Source organism: Staurois parvus, unplaced genomic scaffold (assembly GCF_062004578.1).
Source record: "Staurois parvus isolate SC_StPar_1 unplaced genomic scaffold, SC_StPar_1.0 ptg001717l, whole genome shotgun sequence".
Taxonomy (NCBI): Eukaryota; Metazoa; Chordata; class Amphibia; order Anura; family Ranidae; genus Staurois; species Staurois parvus.
The window spans coordinates 182,288-203,525 of NW_028319513.1; the positions used below are offsets into that span (position 1 = coordinate 182,288).

At 49.6% G+C, this 21,238-nt stretch overlaps 1 protein-coding gene and 1 pseudogene across 1 annotated transcript; one reads left to right on the forward strand and one right to left on the reverse strand.

The window, feature by feature from the left end:
* Positions 1 to 4,240: 4,240 nt before the first annotated feature.
* On the forward strand, positions 4,241 to 20,042 carry LOC149434663 (uncharacterized). Its single transcript, XM_089663548.1, has 6 exons — positions 4,241 to 4,746; positions 8,698 to 8,826; positions 9,793 to 9,879; positions 11,298 to 11,372; positions 12,918 to 13,019; positions 19,969 to 20,042. The coding sequence occupies exons 1-6, from the start codon at positions 4,656 to 4,658 to the stop codon at positions 20,040 to 20,042; spliced, it is 558 nt and encodes a 185-aa protein (XP_089519674.1). The 5' UTR covers positions 4,241 to 4,655.
* On the reverse strand, positions 7,882 to 8,038 carry LOC149434664 (U2 spliceosomal RNA; annotated as a pseudogene).
* Positions 20,043 to 21,238: the final 1,196 nt, after the last annotated feature.

Sequence of the window (21,238 nt, forward strand, 5' to 3'; positions counted from 1 at the left end):
GCAGGGATTATCAGCAAAGGGCCCGGTAGGGGTCCTGCGGGAATTGTCCATATATACCCAGGTTTATATAGCTTTTATTACAAATCCCTCGAGATGCATGTTGATGCAAAGTCTGGGGCCCCTGAGGATGATGCAACATTTGTCTTTGTGTTGGAGATCTGAAGACAAGATCTGCAATGATTGGGAGATCCTCCAACTGTTGTCCAACCAGCCTGGAATGTAGCTTCTCGAATGCAGAGACTGTAGTGTGACAATGGCCCCCAGAGTCAGCCTATCTACTCTGCTCCACGTAAATATACGTAACACTGGGATAGTAGCAGCTAATAGTAGAGGGCAGCAGATCCCTACACAAGTATTTTGACTTTTTTAACAGGAGGTCAAAATGAAATCCTTTATACCTTTGCCTACCAATGATAGGTACTACGTGTCATGGTGATCGAGTTATTGAAACAAGCTATTGCAGCCATGAGTTTGGTAGGTGGATTCTCCAGGCCGGTAAGTAAAAGGGACTATGACAAATAAAAGCAGTGCAAATATATATATAAAACACACTAGCAAAGTGAAAATATGACACAACATGTAACACTGTAAACATACACAAATATTGAAATCATTTGACAGAAGTCCACCAACTGAAAAATGAAAATTATGATGAAGTGCAGAGAAATTATTGATCCGCCGAGATCACCACATGAACAACGTAACGATAATTGATTGAGCAAAGTGCGCTCAGATATCACCACGCGCTCCAGAGGAAAACCTCCCCCAGTACAGTGGCGCTCACCAGATATCGGGGCCCACCTAAACCTGGTAGGCAATGGTGCTTGTGGTGAGTGTCGGCATAGTACAGATCATCAATCAACAAGCCCTTCATCAATTAGAGACTGGTGTGATGGCGGGACATCGGGGCGCTCTGTGTCTGGAGAAAAAGAAACTTAATCTCCAAACATGGAAAGGTTTCTTCACAGTAAGAGCGGTGAGAATGTGGAATAGACTCCTTCAAGAGTTGGCTTTGGCCAGCTCAGTGGATTGCTGTAGGAAAGTCCTGTATTCTTTCTTGGATAGTTGATCTAGAGCAGTGGTTCTCAACCTTCTTAATGCCGTGACCCTTTAATACAGTCCCTCATGTTGTGGTGACCCCCAACCATAAAATTATTTACCCAATAATTATAATTCATGAGTGTCGTTTTACCTCCAATACTGCTGCTTTCAGCACAGTAGCTGCTTTTAACAGAGTAGCTGCTTTCAACACAGCAGCTGCTTTCTACACAGTAGCTGCTCTTTACACATCGGAAATATGTGTTTTCTGATGGTCTTAGGGGACCCCTGTGAAAGGGTCTTTTGACCCCCAAAGGGGTCGCGACCCACAGGTTGAGAACCACTGATCTAGAGGAAGGCAAAAAACCCTGCAGGGGAAAAAATTCCTTCCTGATCCCCCGAGAGGCAATCGGATATTCCCTGGATCAACTTTCCCTATAAATGTTATATCCAGTTATATTCTGTGTATCCAAGAAAGAATCCAGGACTTTCCTCCAGCAATCCACTGAGCTGGCTACAACCAACGGTAAAAGGGACTACCTACAGTGCTCAGCATAAATGAGCACACCCCAACAGATCTGTCAGAAAACTTGATTGCAGAAAAGATTTGTTCATTTGCACACACAAAATATTTTTTCCTAACAAATTAATCCCAGACCATGTTGCAAAAATCAACACACCCCAATGAAAGTCCTAGGAGCAAAGCTAAACTTTAGACCACCTCCAGATGAACCCTGGTTGAGGAAGGCTGACCTATGGTGATTACCACCCCTGCTGGACAAGGTGGTTCCCTCCCAGTCCTGGAACAGATACTTTCAGGATGGTGAGTTGAAGAACACTGATGATTGTCTCTTCCCTGAAGTCCTCTGCAATGAATGAACCACTTAGGTGAGCAGAGTACTAGAAAACATTAATGTGCGGTGATGCGGTTGACTCCTGGCCCTGGCTTGGGCTTTATGCTGTGTTTTTTCTCATGCAGGACATCGTGAAGTTCGCCTGTCTGGAGGTCCCCATAACTGTTCGGGTCGTCTGGAAGTTTATATGGATGGAGTTTGGGCGACGGTGTGTGAGGGTCACTGGTATAATGACGAGTCCGCCAAAGTATGCGAAGATCTTGGCTGCGGATCGTTTGTGAAACACACCAAATATGACCATACACTGAGTACGAGTGTGACCTTTCTGTGTACCAATTCTGATTCATTATGGAAATGCAAGGTCTTAACCAAGAACCCCCACACCTGCCGCCAAGCCAAGGCTGTGGGCATCGTCTGCAATGGTAAACGTCATCCGAAAAAAATCAGAATGTTCCTTTATTCAGGATTTGATTCTCACTGATTATATTTCTTTTATTACCCAATGAATTCATGCTGTTGTTGTATATGTTGGAGGTTATTTACTAAAACTGGAGAGTGCAAAATCTGGTTTCTATGCAGAGCTGCACCGGATTTTCTCCCCCATTGTGTTTTGGGAATTCTAGAGGTCTCAGGAAAATCACCTGTCCCACATGACCCACCTCGCTGGATTGCCTAAATCTACCGAGGAATTGTGGGTTGGGAGGCTTCATCGGGTCAGTAGGCTTCATCGGGTCAGGAGGCTTCATAGGGTCAGGAGACTTCATCGGTTCCGGAGACTTCATCGGTTTAGGAGACTTCTTTGGTTCAGGAGACTTCATCGGGTCAGGAGACTTCATCGGGTCAGGAGACTTTATCAGTTCAGGAGACTTTATCGGATCAGTAGTCTTCATAGGTTCAGGAGACTTTATCAGCTCAGGAGACTTTATCAGTTCAGGAGACTTTATCGGATCAGTAGTCTTCATAGGTTCAGGAGACTTTATCGGCTCAGGAGACTTTATCGGTTCAGGAGACTTTATCGGTTCAGGAGACTTTATCGACTCAGGAGACTTTATTGGATCAGTAGTCTTCATAGGTTCAGGAGACTTTATCGGCTCAGGAGACTTTATCGGTTCAGGAGACTTTATCGGTTCAGGAGACTTTATTGGATCAGTAGTCTTCATAGGTTCAGGAGACTTTAATGGATCAGGAGACTTTATCGGATCAGTAGTCTTCATAGGTTAAGGAGACTTTATCGGTTCAGAAGACTTTATTGGAACAGTAGTCTTCATAGGTTCAGGAGACTTTATCGACTCAGGAGACTTTATTGGTTCAGGAGACTTTATTGGATCAGTAGTCTTCATACGTTAAGGAGACTTTATCGGATCAGGAGACTTTATCGGATCAGTAGTCTTCATAGGTTCAGGAGACTTTATCGGTTCAGAAGACTTTATTGGAACAGTAGTCTTCATAGGTTCAGGAGACTTTATCAGTTCAGGAGAATTAATTGGGTCAGGAGATTTCATTGGTTCAGGAGACTTCATCGGTTCAGTTGACTTCATTGGTTCAGGAGACTTTATCAGTTCAGGAGATTTCATCGGGTCAGTAGTCTTCATTGTAGTCTTCATCAGGTCAGTAGTCTTCATTGTAGTCTTCATCAGGTCAGTAGTCTTCATCGGTTCAGGAGACTTTATTGGGTCAGGTGACTTTATCGGCTCAGGAGAATTAATTGGGTCAGGAGACTTTATCAGTTCAGTAGACTTTATTGGTTCAGTAGACTCATTGGGTCAGGAGACTTTATTGGTTCAGTTAACTCAGTGTTTCTCAACTCTAGTCCTCATGGACCCCCAACAGGTCATGTTTTCAGGATTTCCCTCAGATGAAACAGCTGTGGTAATTACTAAGGCAGTGAAACTGATCAAATCACCTGTGCAAAATAATGGAAATCCTGAAAACATGACCTGTTGGGGGTCCATGAGGACTGGAGTTGAGAAACACTGAGTTAACTTCATCAGGTCAGTAGTCTTCATCAGTTCAGGAGACTTTATTGGGTCAGGTGACTTTATCAGTTCAGTAGACTTTATTGGTTCAGGAGACTTTATTAGGTCAGGTGACTTTATCGGCTCAGGAAACTTCATCAGGTGAGTAGTCTTCATCAGTTCAGGAGACTTTATTAGGTCAGGTGACTTTATTAGGTCAGGAGACTTTATTGGCTCAGGAAACTTCATCAGGTGAGTAGTCTTCATCAGTTCAGGAGACTTTATTAGGTCAGGAGACTTTATTAGGTCAGGTGACTTTATTAGGTCAGGAGACTTTATCAGTTCAGGAGACTTTATTAGGTCAGGAGACTTTATTAGGTCAGGAGACTTTATTAGGTCAGGAGACTTTATTGGCTCAGGAAACTTCATCAGGTGAGTAGTCTTCATCAGTTCAGGAGACTTTATTAGGTCAGGTGACTTTATCGGCTCAGGAAACTTCATCTGGTCAGTAGACTTCATTGGTTCAGGAAACGTCATCCGGTTAGTAGACTTCATCCAGTCAGGAGACTTTATCAAGGATGGACAGATAATGTGGTGGGACAAATCTTCCTGTCTGTGACCGAACCATGGGCATATATCGTGGCCTTCCTGACCTCTCTAGCTGCCATGGGAAAGATAAACTATTTAGGTTTTTAGAATGAAATCTCTACCCCACCCCCCATTCTGCTGTGGAAGGGAAGTTATTGATTCTGTCTTCTGATCCGTCTTCCTCTGTGTACATTTCTCTCTTTGTGTTTCCATTGAATGAATGTCTTTTCTAGTGTCAGGTGACTTCTATGATGAGAGGACCACAGTGACCTCATCCAGCTCATATTTTGACCTGACCGTGCCCCTCACAGGTAATATCTCCATATGTATTATTTATTGATTATATTAGTCATATTTGTCATATTATATTTCTATATTGGTATCTGTGACAGACTGTCCGGCACCCCCGAATGGGTATCTCCACCAAACTACAACTTCCTCCACTTGGGAACCAGAATCTAGCAAATGTACCCCAAGCATCAGACAAAAACAATGTTGAAGTAAAACAAGGACCGGTTTTATTAACAAACAGCACAGCATTTATACACAAACCCCTCCCCCTAGACAGGCCACATTACAAGTCCCAGGAGAAAATGACATTACATAAACAATCAAACACAAGAAAACAATGTATTCCTTCCCGGCACCGAGGAGTCTGGGCTCTGGAGGTGGTCTTATCACCTAAACCTAATTACAGCAAACAATAGTAGATGCCAGGAAACCTGGAACAGAAAATAAAGTTTCTTAACCCCACATTAGCTGGAACTAACCCCCCCCCCCCCCCCCCGGCACCTAACACTTTTTTTTTTTTTTAAGTCCGCGGAAGTGCGAAAAACGAAAACCCGTAAGTGAACAAAAAACGTGCTAGTGCAAAACCAACAAAAAAAAGTGCACTTAGGGGTGTGCTTTGTCCACCCCCCGAAGGGGTAGGATCTCTACCCTGATCCCCCCAGGGCACGAAGCTCCTGACAGGGACTAAGGTTCCCATGTGGTCCACCTAGCCAAAAGGCCTTGCGGTCCCCTTTCCTTGTGGCTAGCCTAAGCCAGCCACCAAGTACTTGGTCAGGGGGCTCTCCCGAAGAGAGACCCCCTAGGGTCAGGGGAGGAAGGAACCAAAAAGCCACGCATCATCCCCCTAGACTTCAGGGTAGGCCCGAGGACCCACACCCTACCATCGGTGAGAAAAAAACACACACATAAGTGAAAATGAAACAATCGTGGGAGAAAAATTAATTAAATAAATAAGTAAAAATAAAAAAATGGCCGTGCAATTGTGCCCTGGCGGGGCCCTGAGGCCCGTAGCATAAATATTGCCCTGGACTTAGCCAAAAGGCCTAGCCCTAAAAGGCGCAGTGCAGGATCAGTGACCATGTGCACGTTTCACACGTGGGATCCCACCCCCATGTGTTACTAAGAGCACCCCTGAGGCGACCACTCAGGGGGCAATGTTCCGCGGACTCTCTGCCTCCCCGGCCCCTTGGCCAGACAAGGTAGATCTGTTCAAACCAGTAGGAACTGGGCCCCTCTGGCGTTCCTGGGGGAATTACTCCCGGGCCCCAACTGCCTGTGGGCACCTCGGTTTCTCTTCCAGCCTGTATTAACCATCAGGACCCCCATCCTTCCAGCAGGAGTACTATACAACCAAACATCCCCGCAAACAGGAATGATGGTGGAGCCCCCTACTGGACACTGATAAAAACAGATTTTTATTTTTTTTTATTTAAGTCTGCAAACGTGCAACTATAGACGTAAAAACCCGTAAGTGTTCACAAAAAATGTGCAAGTGCAAAACACCACACGAAAAAGTGCACTTAGGGGTGTGCTGTGTCCTACCCCTAAAGGGGCTTGGACCGTTACCCTGATCCCCCGGGGCACGAAGCTCCTGACGGGGACAAGGTTCCCAATTGGTCCTCCTGGCCAAAAGGCCTGGCGGACCACCGTTCCTTGTGTCCAGCCGAAGCCAGACACACAGTACTTGGTCAGGGGGCTCTCCCGAAGAAAAGCCCCCTAGGGATCAGGGGAGGAAGGAACCAAAAGGCCACACATCCTCCCCCTAGACTTCAGGGTAGGCCCGAGGACCCACACCCTCCATCCGTGAAAACACACGCATAAGTAACAGAAAAAGTGACAAACGTGGGAGGTGAAATAAATTAAATAAATAGAGAATAAAAAAGTGGTACCGTGCCAAATTGTGCCCTGGCTAGGCCCTGAGGCCTGTAGCAAAAATTGCCCTGGTCCTAGCCAAAAGGCCTGGTCCTTAGGGCGCTGTGCAAAAAGAATGTAAAAACAGTGACCATGTGCCATCTTCACACAGTGGGGTCCCACACCCAGGTGTTACTAGTGGCACCCCTGAGAGCGTCTACTCAGGGGGCACCGAGTTTGCGGACTTTCTGCCTCCTCAGCCCCTGGCCAGACCAAGGTAGATCCGTCCAAATCAGGAGGTACTGGGTCCTTCCAGCTTTCTCAGAGGAATTACTCCCAAGGCCCCAGAACGAATCATGGCGCTCCCCGGTTTCTGTCCCTCCGGTCCAGCCTTCCGGACCCCCATCATACCAGTGAGGGTACTATACAACAGCCATCCCCGCAAAGCTAGAATGGCCGGGAGCACCCCCACTGGACACTGATAAGAACAGATTTTTTTTTTTTTTTTTTTTTCCCCGCAAACGTGCAACTATAACGAAAAAACCCGTAAGTGTTCACAAAAAAAGTGCAAGTGCAAAACACCACACGAAAAAGTGCACTTAGGGGTGTGCTGTGTCCTACCCCTAAAGGGGCTTGGACCGCTTACCCTGATCCCCCGGGGCACGAAGCTCCTGACGGGGACAAGGCTCCCAATTGGTCCTCCTGGCCAAAAGGCCTGGTGGACCACCGTTCCCTATGCCCAGCCGAAGCCGGACATCCAGTACTAGGCAAGGGGACTCTCCCGAAGAAGAGTCCCCTAGGGATCAGGGGAGGAAGGAACCGTATGGCCACACATCCTCCCCCTAGACTTCAGGGTAGGCCCGAGGACCCACACCCTCCATCCGTGAAAAACACACACATAAGAGCAAAAAAGTGACAAACGTGGGAAGTGCATAATAAATAAAGAGAAAGAAAAAATAAAAAAGTGGTACCGTGCCGAATTGTGCACAGACCAGGCCCTGAGGCCTGTAGCAAAAATTGCCCTGGACTTAGCCAAAAGACCTGGTCCTTAGGGCGCTGTGCAAAAAGATGTGTAAAAACAGTGGCCAAGTGTCATCTTCACACCGTGGGGTCCCACACCCAAGTGTTACTAGTGACACCCCTGAGAGCGTCTCCCCAGGGGGCACCGAGTTTGCGGACTTTCTGCCTCCTCAGCCCCTGGCCAGACCAAGGTAGATCCGTCCAAATCAGGAGGTACTGGGTCTTTCCAGCCTTCCCAGAGGAATTACTCCCGAGGCCCCAGAACGAATCATGGCGCTCCCCGGTTTCTGTCCCTCCGGTCCAGCCTTCCGGACCCCCATCATACCAGTGAGGGTACTATCCAACCAACCCCACAAAGACAGAGTGGTCGGGAGCACCCCCACTGGACACTGATAAGAACAGATTCTACACTTGATCTCAGCCAAAAGGCCGAGAAGCGATAGATCCACTACACACATTATGCCAAGATGTCCCTCCGGCCCTAACTACATGGAAAGGGTAGCTGGTATAATTCACGGCCAGACTGGTACCCAGGGAAGTGATATAACCCTCCTGGTTCCTTCTAAACCCAAGAGGGGCGCCTCCTTAGTCCTGGGTCCATAGTCGGTGGGAAGGAGGGTTGCCCCCAGGCTCCTTTAGGAGCCCAAGTCATGGTGGTTTCCATGACAGTATAATTTGCATATTCGGCATCTCAAAGCAGCGTCCGCTCATTCCACACACTGAGAGAAATATTCCAGCCATGATAGTGACTCCTTATTATCTTCAATGGGGGGCAATGCTCCTCCATCCATTCACCACACACATCACCTTCCGGACTGCAGAATGCTTCCCCCATGTCAGGGTGGGTGTGGATTCTGGGTAGTTTAGGTAAAAGAGACAGTGAAACTGAATATAAGGAGACTTCTCTACAGAAAAGTCCAATTTACTGCCACATATTCTGCCCCAGTTTGTCTTGTGATGGCGGCTTCTGGAATGGAAAGGGATCTATGAGGCTTTTATGTCCTGCAAGCTATGATACGGCTCACAGGCATAGTGCTAGGTGCGGAGATCCTTTTAGATTTCTGGCTTTATGACACTCATCCCAACTCTTTGTGTCTTAGGTTCCCCCCCTGTCCGCAGTGACTCCACCCATCCGTATTTCATTATCGTATGCGCTCTCCTACTCAGCCTACTCCTCATGTCTGTCCTCGTCTTCACAATCATCATCTGGAGACTCCGAATAAAGCACAGTAAGGAATACTATATGGTGGAATTGTATACTGTTTAGAATAATGGCTGTGATTACAAAGAGGATAGCTGAAGACCAAGATTAGAATATCTGAGGATCTGGCTAGGACCAGGGTTAGGTTTTATTAAGGATTAGGTTTATGTGAGGGTTAGGCAGAGAACTTGGGTTATAGTCTGGTTTAGGTTAAAATCTAGGATTACCGTTTGTGGTCAGCATAAGGTTAGCATTTATATTAAGGAGCAGGGTCAGGGTTAGGCTAAGGACCAGGTTTGGGGTTATGCTTAGGACCAGGTTTAGGATTAGCCTGAGGAGCAGGTTTGGGGTTATGCTTAGGACCAGGTTTAGGGTTAGCCTGAAGACCAGTTTTAGGGTTTGCCTGAGGACAAGGTTTAGGGTTAGCCTGAAGACGAGGTTTAGGATTGGTCTGTGGACCATGTTTAGGGTTAGGCTGAGGGTCAGGTTTAAGGTTAGCCTAAGGACCCTGTTTAGGGTTAGCTTGAGGTTTAGGTTTAGGCTAAAAACCAAGTTTAGGGTTAGGCTAAGGACCAGGTTTAGGGTTTGCCCGAGGACCAGGTTTAGGGTTTACATGAGGACCAAGTTTAGGTTTAGGATTAGGGTGAGGACCAGGTGTAGGGTTAGGCTGAGGACAGATGTAGGGTTAGGCTAAGGACCAGTGTTAGAGTTAGCCCGAAGACCAGATGTAGGGTTAGGTTGAGGACCATTATTCGTGTTGGGCTGAGGATCAGGGTCAGGGCTAGGCTGCACATGAGGTTTAGGGTTTGAGTGAGGACCAGATTTAGGGTTAGGCTGAGGACTAGATGTAGGGTTATGCTGGAGACCAGGCTTAGGGTTAGGCTAGGGTTAGGGTTATCAAGGTCATGGCTAGGCTGGGGGCTTGTGTTAGATTGAAGGGCAAGGTTAGTGGTTATTGCATGACTTGATTCTAGTTTGTGTTTTTTTCTCCCAGAATCCTCAGAGCGGAATCCATCACTGATCAGACACAATGATTACAGGGACTTCAGAGCCTCTACGCTGAGACTGACCGAGCCCCCAGGTCAAGAGACATGGCCTCTATGGGGGAGGGCAAGGCGGTAAACAGGATGGCCTCTATGGGGGAGGGCAAGGCGGTAAACAGGATGGCCTCTACGGGGGAGGGCAAGGCGGTAAACAGGATGGCCTCTACGGGGGAGGGCAAGGCGGTAAACAGGATGGCCTCTATGGGGGAGGTTAAGGCGGTAAACAGGATGGCCTCTGCGGGGGAGGGCAAGGCGGTAGACAGGATGGCCTCTATGGAAGGGGAAGGCGGAAGACAGGATTGCCTTTATGGAGGGGGGGCAAGGCGGGAGACAGGATGAATTTAATGGGGGTTAAGGCAGGAGACAGGATTGCCTCTATGAGGGGATAAGGCAGGAGAAAGGCAGTTCTCTATGAGGGGCTCAGGCAGGAGACAGGATTCCCCCTATGGGCAGGATAAGGCAGGGGAAACATGGTTCTCAATGAGGGGCTCAGGCAGGAGAGAGAATAGCCTCTATGAGGGGGTCAGGCAGAAATCAGGATGGCCTCTATGGGGGGCTCCGGCAGGAGACAGGATTCCCTCTATGGGCGGAATAAGGCAGGAAAAACATGGTTCTCTATGAGGGGGTCAGGCAGAAATCACGATGGCCTCTATGGGGGGCTCAGGCAGGAGATGGGATGGCTTTAATGGAGGGTTGAGGCAGGATTGCCTCTATGGGGGATAAGGTGGGAGACAGGATGGCCTCTATAGAGGGCCCAGGCAGAAATTAGGATGGCCTCTATGTGAGGATAATGCAGAAGTCAGAAAGGTCTTTATGCTGGGCTTTAGGAGAGATTGGATGGCCTCTATTGGGGGGTTCAGGGAGGAAATAGGATGGCCTCTATGGGGTTGTTCAGGGAGTAGATAGGATGATCTCTATTGGGGGGTTCAAGGAGGAGATAGGATGGCCTCTATTGGGGGGTACAGGAAGGAGATAGGATGGCCTCTATTGGGGGCTTCATGGAGGAGATAGGATGGCCTCTATTGGGGGGTTCAGGGAGGAGATATGGCCTCTATTGGGGGGTTCAGGGAGGAGACAGGATGGCCTCTATTGGGGGCTTCAGAGAGGAGATAGGATGGCCTCTATTGGGGGCTTCAAGGAGAAGATAGGATGGTCTCTATTGGGGGGTACAGGAAGGAGATAGGATGGCCTCTATTGGGGGGTTCAGGGAGGAGATAGGATGGCCTCTATTGGGGGGTTCAGGAAGGAGATAGGATGGCCTCTATTGGGGGGTTCAGGGAGGAGATAGGATGGCCACTATGGGGGGCTCAAGAAGGAGACAGAATGGCCTCCATGGAGGGGTGCATAAAGAGAGACAAAATGATTTTTTTATGTTAATTTTACAAAATTAAATATTTCTGATCTACATTCCACTGTCACAGCTTTCTTCTAAATAATTAGTACCTCTATTTTTTAGATGATCCTCTACAGATCCCAATACTTTATATTGGTCATGTCCCGCCAAGCCCACGTACACGCAACATGGAGCCAGGTAGGTAGCAGAGTGCGATCTAGAGGTAGGTAGCAGTGTGCAGTCTTGTATTATATCCAGTGAGTAGAGGACAGGTGTAGAATACGCTGGGCCACATGTCTGTTAAAGATGGCGAAACAAACACACATAACTAAAGACAATTTTCCATCTCTAGCTTTATGACCTGCCCACCATTTCTGTTGTCATTTGTTTCCTGATAGTGTGCCAGCTCTGGGTCTGTACATCAGAAGTCCTGGCAGAGGACAGGGAAGGTGTGTCAGCTCCGGGTCTGTACACCGAGAATGGAAGTCCTGGCAGAGGACAGGGAAGGTGTGCCAACTCTGGGTCTGTACACCTAGAATGGATGTCCTGGCAGAGGACAGGGAAGGTGTGCCAGCTCCGGGTCTGTACACCGAGAATGGAAGTCCTGGCAGAGGACAGGGAAGGTGTGCCAACTCTGGGTCTGTACACCTAGAATGGACGTCCTGGCAGAGGACAGGGAAGGTGTGCCAGCTCCGGGTCTGTACACCGAGAATGGAAGTCCTGGCAGAGGACAGGGAAGGTGTGCCAACTCTGGGTCTGTACATCTAGAATGGATGTCCTGGCAGAGGACAGGGATGGTGTATTAGCTCTGGGTCTTTACACCTAGAATGGATGATCTCTCAGAGGACAGGGAAGGTGTGCCAGCTCCGGGTCTGTACACCTAGAATGGATGTCCTGGCAGAGGACAGGGATGGTGTGCCAGCTCCGGGTCTGTACACTGAGAATGGACGTCCTGGCAGGGGACGGGCAAGGTGTGCCAGCTCTGGGTCTGTACACTGAGAATGGACGTCCTGGCAGAGGACAGGGATGGTGTGCCAGCTCTGGGTCTGTACACTGAGAATGGACGTCCTGGCAGAGGACAGGGAAGGTGTGCCAGCTCTGGGTCTGTACACCGAGAATGGAGGTCCCGGCAGAGGACAGGGAAGGTGTGCCAGCTTTGGGTCTTTACACCGAGAATGGAAGTCCTGGCAGAGGACAGGGAAGGTGTGCCAGCTCTGGGTCTGTACATCTAGAATGGATGTCCTGGCAGAGGACAGGGATGGTGTATTAGCTCTGGGTCTTTACACCTAGAATGGATGATCTCTCAGAGGACAGGGAAGGTGTGCCAGCTCCGGGTCTGTACACCGAGAATGGAGGTCCTGGCAGAGGACAGGGAAGGTGTGCCAGCTCCGGGTCTGTACACCTAGAATGGACGTCCTGGCAGAGGACAGGGATGGTGTGCCAGCTCCGGGACAATTTGATGGATATTCAAGCATTTTGTAGGACAGTAGTGACATAAACAAGCCGAATGGTCTCATCTGAAGGTGAATTCAGGTATCAGACACCTGGCGCCATCGTTGTCTCAGACCCCTCCACCTAATCACTCTGATTGGGAGGATATACAGACAGTGTATGTCAGATCAGAGCTCAACCATCCAATGGCCGTCCACTTGTGTTACTCCAAGTTGTAGAGGGGAAGATACCAATCTGCACCAAGCATTACCATTGTCCTTCATTGGGGATTCCTGATCTCTTGTATTCCAGTTCCAGCCACCATCCCATGTGTGCCCCCAACAGCAGCCATGGACGATGAAGAAGATTACGGGTTCAGCAGCACCCCACCCAAGCTGCTCGCCACGTTTCAGGGTGAGTTTATATTCCTTTTACACTTTTCTATCGGGTTTGATAATGAAAAGACAGATTGTGCCCGAGCCACCAACCAGGAAATTATTAGACTCATACTCTTTAGATGTCCCCTCCCCCACAGTCACACACTATTATTATACATTTATATAGCTCTGACATATACCACAGCGCTGTACAGAGAACACTGAGCCAGTCACATCAGTCTCTGTACCAGAGGAGCTCACACTTTAATATCCCCTCCCCCACAGTCACATCAGTCTCTGCACCAGAGGAGCTCACACTTTAATGTCCCCTCCCCCACAGTCACATCAGTCTCTGCACCAGAGAGGTTGGTTGTGCTGTAGCTCTCCCTCTCCAGACACTAGGGGGCCAGGCCTGCACACCTGACCCTGGGAGGGTGGAGGTGTCAAACACATTTGATGTGTTATCTGAGGTGGAGGATGAGGGATCTTCAGGTGATGAGTCTCTGGTTTCCATGGAGGAGGAATCACAGAGGACTATGAAGCGTGTAGGGTCTCCAAGTAGGGAGGGGGGTAAGCAGGCTAAGAAACGGGTACCTCGATCATTCTGATGGCGGTTCCCACTCCTTAGAAGGTGGCGACCATTAATGTCACCAGCATAAAATCAGTAAGCGCTCGTAACATGGCCTTATCTTTGCTCAGCAGGTTGGATGCTGACATTTTCTTTTTGCAGGAGACCAGGTTGTCCAGTTTGGGGGATGTTCATATGGCGAAGAAGGAGTGGAGGCGCGGCCCCTCCTTCTGGTCTCTTGCGGCCGAGCCTTACACTGGAGTTGCGGCACTTTTTTCCGGCATGGTAACCTGTCGGTGGATTATTGAGGTAGAAATGGGGAGATGCATGGTCTTAGACGTCTCCATGGGGGGGCAGGACCTGCGCCTGATTAACATCTATGGGCCCCAGACAAAATGGGACAGGAAATGCCTCTTCATGAAGATCAAGCCTTTCCTTTGTACAGCCCAGCAAGTTGTCTTCGGTGGTGACTTTAACACCGTCACTAGGACTAAGGACAGGAGAGGGACCGGAGTCAGGCTGGACTGTGACGGCTAGAGAGGCAGGTCTGGTTGATGTGCACATTCATTGCTGCCCAGACGACACGGGATTCACTTTTCAGAGAGGTTCCAGTCAGAGTAGAATAGATAGGTTTTTTTTTTAAAGGGGAACTCCGCCTTCTCGGCACCAGTGTGTCAGGCGGTGGAGTTTTCCGATCACTGTATTCTGTCTGTGACTCTGAGTGGCCCCAATACACCACCTAGGGGGAGGGGTACCTGGAAGCTGAATTCGGCACTCCTGGACGATGAGAAGGTGAGATGAGGAATTTTTTCAGGCACAGGTATCAATCATGGACTTTTGCAGCAGTAAGTCCGAGTGGTGGGTGTCGCGGATCCACGGTCGCCGCCACCAACAGGCGACCATCGCACGATCGCGACTAACAGTAATACGTCACGCCCACGGCGTCAGACCCCAGACCTTCTCACCAAACTCGTGACCGAAGGACCGGCCGATCTAAAACCGCGGTGTGACGCGCGTAACAGGGCCCCACCCAGCTGCACCCTGCACAGCAATTGTCCAGCTAATGGACTACAATCGGTGCCTGCAGCCTGAATGCGCTTGTTACTGGGTCGGGTTAATTACACCACTAACCCTTCACACTGCCACCAACGTCTTGAAATGTACAGAGAAGACGGACTCTGTCAGAAATACACTATAATGATTGAGAAGTCACCGGTCCAATATGGTCAACTGGGCAGGGAGTAAACAAACACAGTAGCATCTCTTCAAAAGGCAGGAATTCGTGAATTGCAGGTAAGCGCTTAAAAACAGTTTAACACTTTCAGAAAGAAAGATTTATTACTAAAAGAGTCAAACAGGTGCAATAAAATATTTACAAAGAGATGTCACCTTGGGGTGGGGGGTGAAATTGAGTCTGCCCAATACAATATGTTGGGGGGTGACCTTGAGTCTGCCCAATACAATATGTTGGGCAGAATGTCAGTAGACTCTCAGTTAAAACAGCTTCATCCCCCATGATATGAAACATACAGTTGACCTGAGGAGTGTTCAATTAATTGCTGGTCAGTTTTATGATGTGTGGACTTACACAGTTCTGGGTCAATGCTTCCCAATTCTCTGAGAAATGCTGCCTTATCAGAACGTAGGTGAGAAAGGTTACATTTTCCCCAGACTGCTGGCACCAAACCAGGGATGCCTAACCTGGTTGACCCCCCACCATCTGTCAGGAGATACCGTTTGCCTCTCAGGATGGGAGGGGGGTAGGGAATGAGGGCTGAGGAATAGAAAAAAGGGGAACTCCGACCCAACTCTGATGAGCAAGTTTGCTACAGTGGGAGCTTACAAAACGAAGGATCGTTGGGTTTTTCAAGGCCATAGGAAGAAATAAACAGCTTGATAAGTATGTCACCTACCAGCGTCTGCGGAGGAAGCTCGATCGGCTTGTCTCCAATAATGGAGATCCGGGGGGAGATCTCTGAGGTTACACTCCTCCTCAGGCAGTGTCAATATGACAGGCATGCCTCTTTGGTTCTGGAAAGGGATTATGGGAAATATCACTCGCCCGACCCTTACCAGAACTGCAAACAAGGTAGAGCAGTTAAGTCAGTTGTAGGCCTGGTTGACAGTACGGGTTCCCTGACAAAGTCCAAGTCGGGGATCCTGGAAACCTCCAGGTCATATTATGCTGACTTCCTGGGTAGGAGGGACCTTGATCAGGTGAGCATGTTGGGTTTTCTGGACTCTACTCCAGGACTGGGAAATGGCAGTTCTCCTGTGAGTCCAGGGTAGGAGGGACCTCGATCAGGCCAGCATGTTGGGTTTCCTGGACTCTACTCCAGGACTGGGAAATGGCAGTTCTCCTGTGAGTCCTGGGTAGGAGGGACCTCGATCGGGCGGCATGTTGGGTTTTCTGGACTCTACTCCAGGACTGGGAAATGGCAGTTCTCCTGTGAGTCCTGGGTAGGAGAGACCTCGATCGGGCGAGCATGTTGGGTTTTCTGGACTCTACTCCAGGACTGGGAAATGGCAGTTCTCCTGTGAGTTTGACAGAGGACATCACGGCAGATGAGGTGGTGAAAGCTATTGATCAGCTTGCCATGAAGAAGTCGCCTGGGCCAGACGGATTGACAGCCGAGTTTTATAAGCACTTTAAGGTCACTCTGGCCCCATATTTGATGGAGGTGTTTAATGGCTGTCTGAGAGAGGGTCCGCCCTCCCCCTCCATGTCTGAGAGAGGGTTCACCCTCCCCCTCCATGTCTGAGAGAGGGTTCGCTCTCTCCCTCCATGTCTGAGAGAGGGTCCGCCCTCCCCCTCCATGTCTGAGAGAGGGTTCGCTCTCTCCCTCCATGCGACAATCTGCAGTGATTCTTCTGTCAAAGGGTAAGGATTCTTCCAGAATTGAGAATTGGCGGCCCATTAGCCTTCTCAATGTTGATAGGAAGATACTGGCAAAGATCATTTTCTGGCGTTTATCGTCTGTTGCGGGCAATTTACTTTCCCGCCATCAGCACTGTTCGGTTCAGGGAAGAAGCACTTTTTCAGCGGTGTTAGCTGTCCGGGAGGCCCTGGAGCGGTGCAGGGCTGCAGGCTGGGGAAAGTTCCTGCTGGCATTGGATCAGGCCAAAGCTTTTGATCGAGTCAATCATGAGTACCTATGGCTGCTTCTTGGCAAGTATGGCCTGGAGGGGGGCTTCATCGATTGGCTAAAGACTTTATACAGAGGGGCTGAAAGCTTCATGCTTGTAAATGGTTGGATTGGACGACCCTTTGAGGTTGGCTCAGGTGTGCGTCAGGGGTGTCCTTTGAGTCCTCTGCTATATGTGTTTGTAATCGATCCCTTCATAGAGAGCGGACCGTTGTGTGGAGTTCCTTTGGGCATTCCTGGGGAACCCCCTCTGAGGGTCGTGGCCTATGCTGATGACGTGTCTGTTTTCATCTCCGGGACGCAGGAGGCAGAGGAGGTGGCCTTGGTGATGGAACAGTATGCTGAGGCAGGAGGCGGAGGAGGTGGTCTCGGTGATGGAACAGTATGCTGAGGCAGGAGGCGGAGGAGGTGGTCTCGGTGATGGAACAGTATGCTGAGGTGGAGGAGGTGGTCTCGATGATGGAACAGTACGCTGAGGCAGGAGGCGGAGAATGTGGTCTCGGTGATGGAACAGTACGCTGAGGCAGGAGGCGGAGGAGGTGGTCTCGGTGATTGAACAGTATGCTGAGGCAGGAGGCGGGGGAGGTGGTCTCGGTGATGGAACAGTATGCTGAGGCAGGAGGCGGAGGAGGTGGTCTCGGTGATGGAACAGTACGCTGAGGCAGGAAGCGGAGGAGGTGGTCTCGGTGATGGAACAGTATGCTGAGGCAGGAGGAGGAGGAGGTGGTCTCGGTGATGGAACAGTATGCTGAGGCAGGAGGCGGAGGAGGTGGTCTTGGTGATGGAACAGTACGCTGAGGCAGGAGGTGGTCTCGGTGATGGAACAGTATGCTGAGGCAGGAGGAGGAGGAGGTGGTCTCGGTGATGGAACAGTATGCTGAGGCAGGAGGTGGAGGAGGTGGTCTCAGTGATAGAACAGTATGCTGAGGCAGAAGGCAGAGGAGGTGGTCTCGGTGATGGAACAGTACGCTGAGGCAGGAGGCGGAGGAGGTGGTCTCGGTGATGGAACAGTATGCTGAGGCAGGAGGCAGAGGAGGTGGTCTTGGTGATGGAACGGTATGCTGAGGCATCTGGCTCAAAGATCAATCAGGATAAGAGTGAGGTTTTCTGGATGGGAGAGGAAGGCGAAGGCTTTACCCTTCTGGACGCCTTCCCAGAGCCCCAGCAGGAAATTAAAGTTTTAGGCATCAGATTTGGTCCCGGTGATTACGGCCTTGCAAATTGGGTAAGCAGGCTACAAGATGCCGATGCCAAGGTGGCCAGCTAGAAGGATTGGAAACTCTCTTACAGGGAAAGGATTGACCTGATTAAAACTTACCTGATCCCGGTATTTCTGTATGTCAGCTTTGTCTGGGTTTTGCCAGTGTCTCTCTATCTGAGGATCTACAGTTTCTTTCTGTGGAGCTGGGAGAATGGTGGGCCAGTGAAAAGCCTGAGGTTCTACATGGTAAGCTCCCGACTTATGTTGCCCCATGTCTGAAAATGCTTTGGCAATGGCGAGTGACGGTGGAGGAAATTAAGTCTCTTCCTAGGAAGGCCCTGGAGGGGAAGGTTGTTGAATCCACCTTTAGCGAGCCATTGGCCTTGAAGGATTGCCCAGGCCCGGTTATGAGGGAGGGTCTGCGTTTGATGAATCTGGAGAGAATCCCTTTAAAGTTTTAGGATTTGGCCTGGCTCTCATTCCATGGCAGACTCTATGTGAAGGGCAACCTGAAGCATCGCTCTGCGGACAACCGTGGTTGTCCAAGAGTGGAGTGCGGTGGGGTGGAGAAGACGATGGACTATTTCTTGCTTCAGTCTAAAAGCGGGCAGGGGGAGCTCTGGGGATCCCTTTCCTTTCCCGCTTGAGTTATGCGGAGTGGTCTTAAGGTGCCTTTCAGACTCACCGGGACTTTGATTTTGAGACCCTTTTTCTAGTTAGCTTAGTAGTCCATTACTACATGTGGAATGCACGGTGTCAGGTTTACTCCTGCCGAGGTGGTGGAGAACAACATTCTGGGTGAGGTTGGGAAGATTTAGGGTCTTGAGAAGGACAGGTGGCGGCCGGGAGCCTGGACAAAGGCGTGGAGGAATGTCAGGTCCCCGTAGCTGCTGTCTGTCAGTCTCTGGGGGCGTGGCTTCTCTTTCTGTCCTTTCACGCCCCCTAGATTTTTGTAAGATCAGATTTTTGGAAAAATGCTGCATGCATGGGATCAATGTATGGGATCAATGTGTGGGATCAATGTGTGGGATCAATGTATGGGATCAATGTGTGGGATCAATGTGTGGGATCAATGTGTGGGATCAATGTGTGGGATCAATGTGTGGGATCAATGCGTGGGATCAATGCGTGGGATCAATGCGTGGGATCAATGCGTGGGATCAATGCGTGGGATCAATGCGTGGGATCAATGTTTCATCGTTTCTTAGCCTGAGGGGGGGTTTAGGTGACGGTCAGGTTGTGTTTCGGTGAAGGTCGGGTTGTGTTTAGGTGAAGGTCGGGTTGTGTTTAGGTGACGGTCGGGTTGTGTTTAGGTGACGGTCGGGTTGTGTTTAGGTGACGGTCGGGTTGTGTTTAGGTGACGGTCGGGTTGTGTTTTGGTGAAGGTCGGGTTGTGTTTCGGTGAAGGTCGGGTTGTGTTTCGGTGACGGTCGGGTTGTGTTTCGGTGACGGTCGGGTTGTGTTTCGGTGAAGGTCGGGTTGTGTTTCGGTGTCGGTCGGGTTGTGTTTCGGTGACGGTCGGGTTGTGTTTCGGTGAAGGTCGGGTTGTGTTTCGGTGAAGGTCGGGTTGTGTTTCGGTGATGGTCGGGGGTGTTTCGGTGACGGTCGGGTTGTGTTTCGGTGACGGTCGGGTTGTGTTTCGGTGTCGGTCGGGTTGTGTTTCGGTGACGGTCGGGTTGTGTTTCGGTGTCGGTCGGGTTGTGTTTTGGTGAAGGTCGGGTTGTGTTTTGGTGAAGGTCGGGTTGTGTTTCGGTGAAGGTCGGGTTTGCTGAGATGCATTATAAAGATGATAATGATAGTAAAATATGATTGGTTCTGTTTTTTCCCGGCATAAAAAGCTGTTTCCTGTTTTCTATGCTGAAGTAAGCTATTTTTGTTTAATTATTTATTATTATTTTTTTTTATTCTGTATATATGGAAATATGTTTTTTTTATTATGTTGTTTGTAAGATTTTTCATAAAGAAAAATGTACAGTCTAACGTCCCCTCCCCCACAGTCACACACTATTGATATACATTATATAGCTCTGACATATGCAGTCAGGTTGACTCTGAAGTTGGACTTTTTCAGACTCTGTGCGGGAAGACGCGTTCTCAGCTCCTCCTCCTGCGATGACTGAACACGACTTTGAGAAGTGTAAGTGAATGATGTCATAATATGGAATGATGAAAGATTTAGGTGATGTGTAATATAAGGGAGGGGACTTCATCCCACCATCTCCCACCATCTCCTCCATGAGGGAACCACATCACAATACATCCCACTGGATCTCGGATTTCACCTTTCACATGAGCCTGTCGAGGGACCATGGTGTGTAAACTACCAATTCCAATTAAATTCCTGGCCAGGACACCATCTGCATGGAGTTTGCGTGTGCCCCCTCCATATACACCATACTATACCCTCTGTATACACCATCCCCTTCATATACACCATCCCATCCCCCCATATACACCATCCCATCCCCCCATATACACCTTCTCATCCCCTCCATATACACCATCCCATCCCCTCCATATACACCATCCCATCCCCTCCATATACACCATCCCATCCCCTCCATATACACCATCCCATCCCCTCCATATACACCATCCCACCCCTCCATATACACCATCCCACCCCCTCCATATACACCATCCCACCCCCTCCATATACACCATCCCACCCCCTCCATATACACCATCCCATCCCCTCCATATACACCATCCCATCCCCTCCATATACACCATCCCATCCCCTCCCCTCCGTATACATCATCCCATCCCCTCCATATACACCATCCCATCCCCTCCATATACACCATCCCATCCCCTCCATATACACCATCCCATCCCCTCCATATACACCATCCCATCCCCTCCATATACACCATCCCAACCCTCCATATACACCATCCCATCCCCTCCATATACACCATCCCATCCCCTCCGTATACACCATCCCATCCCCTCCGTATACACCATCCCACCCCCTCCGTATACACCATCCCACCCCCTCCGTATACACCATCCCATCCCCTCCGTATACACCATCTCATCCCCTCCATATACACCATCCCAACCCCTCCGTATACACCATCCTACACCCTCCATATACACCATCCCTCCATATACACCATCCCATCCCCTCCGTATACACCATCCCACCCCCTCCATATACACCATCCCATCCCCTCCATATACACCATCCCATCCCCTCCGTATACACCATCCTACACCCTCCATATACACCATCCCATCCCCTCCGTATACACCATCTCATCCCCTCCATATACACCATCCCAACCCCCCCCCCCCCCCGTATACACCATCCCCCCCGTATACACCATCCTATCCCC

Coding starts and splice junctions, on each gene's coding strand:
- LOC149434663 (XM_089663548.1), top strand. CDS start 4,656: ATGTCTTTTCTAGTGTCAGGTGACTTCTATGATGAGAGGACCACAGTG. Junction 4,747..8,697: donor CCTGACCGTGCCCCTCACAG/GTAATATCTCCA, acceptor TTTGTGTCTTAG/GTTCCCCCCCTGTCCGCAGT. Junction 9,880..11,297: donor GAGACTGACCGAGCCCCCAG/GTCAAGAGACAT, acceptor TCTATTTTTTAG/ATGATCCTCTACAGATCCCA.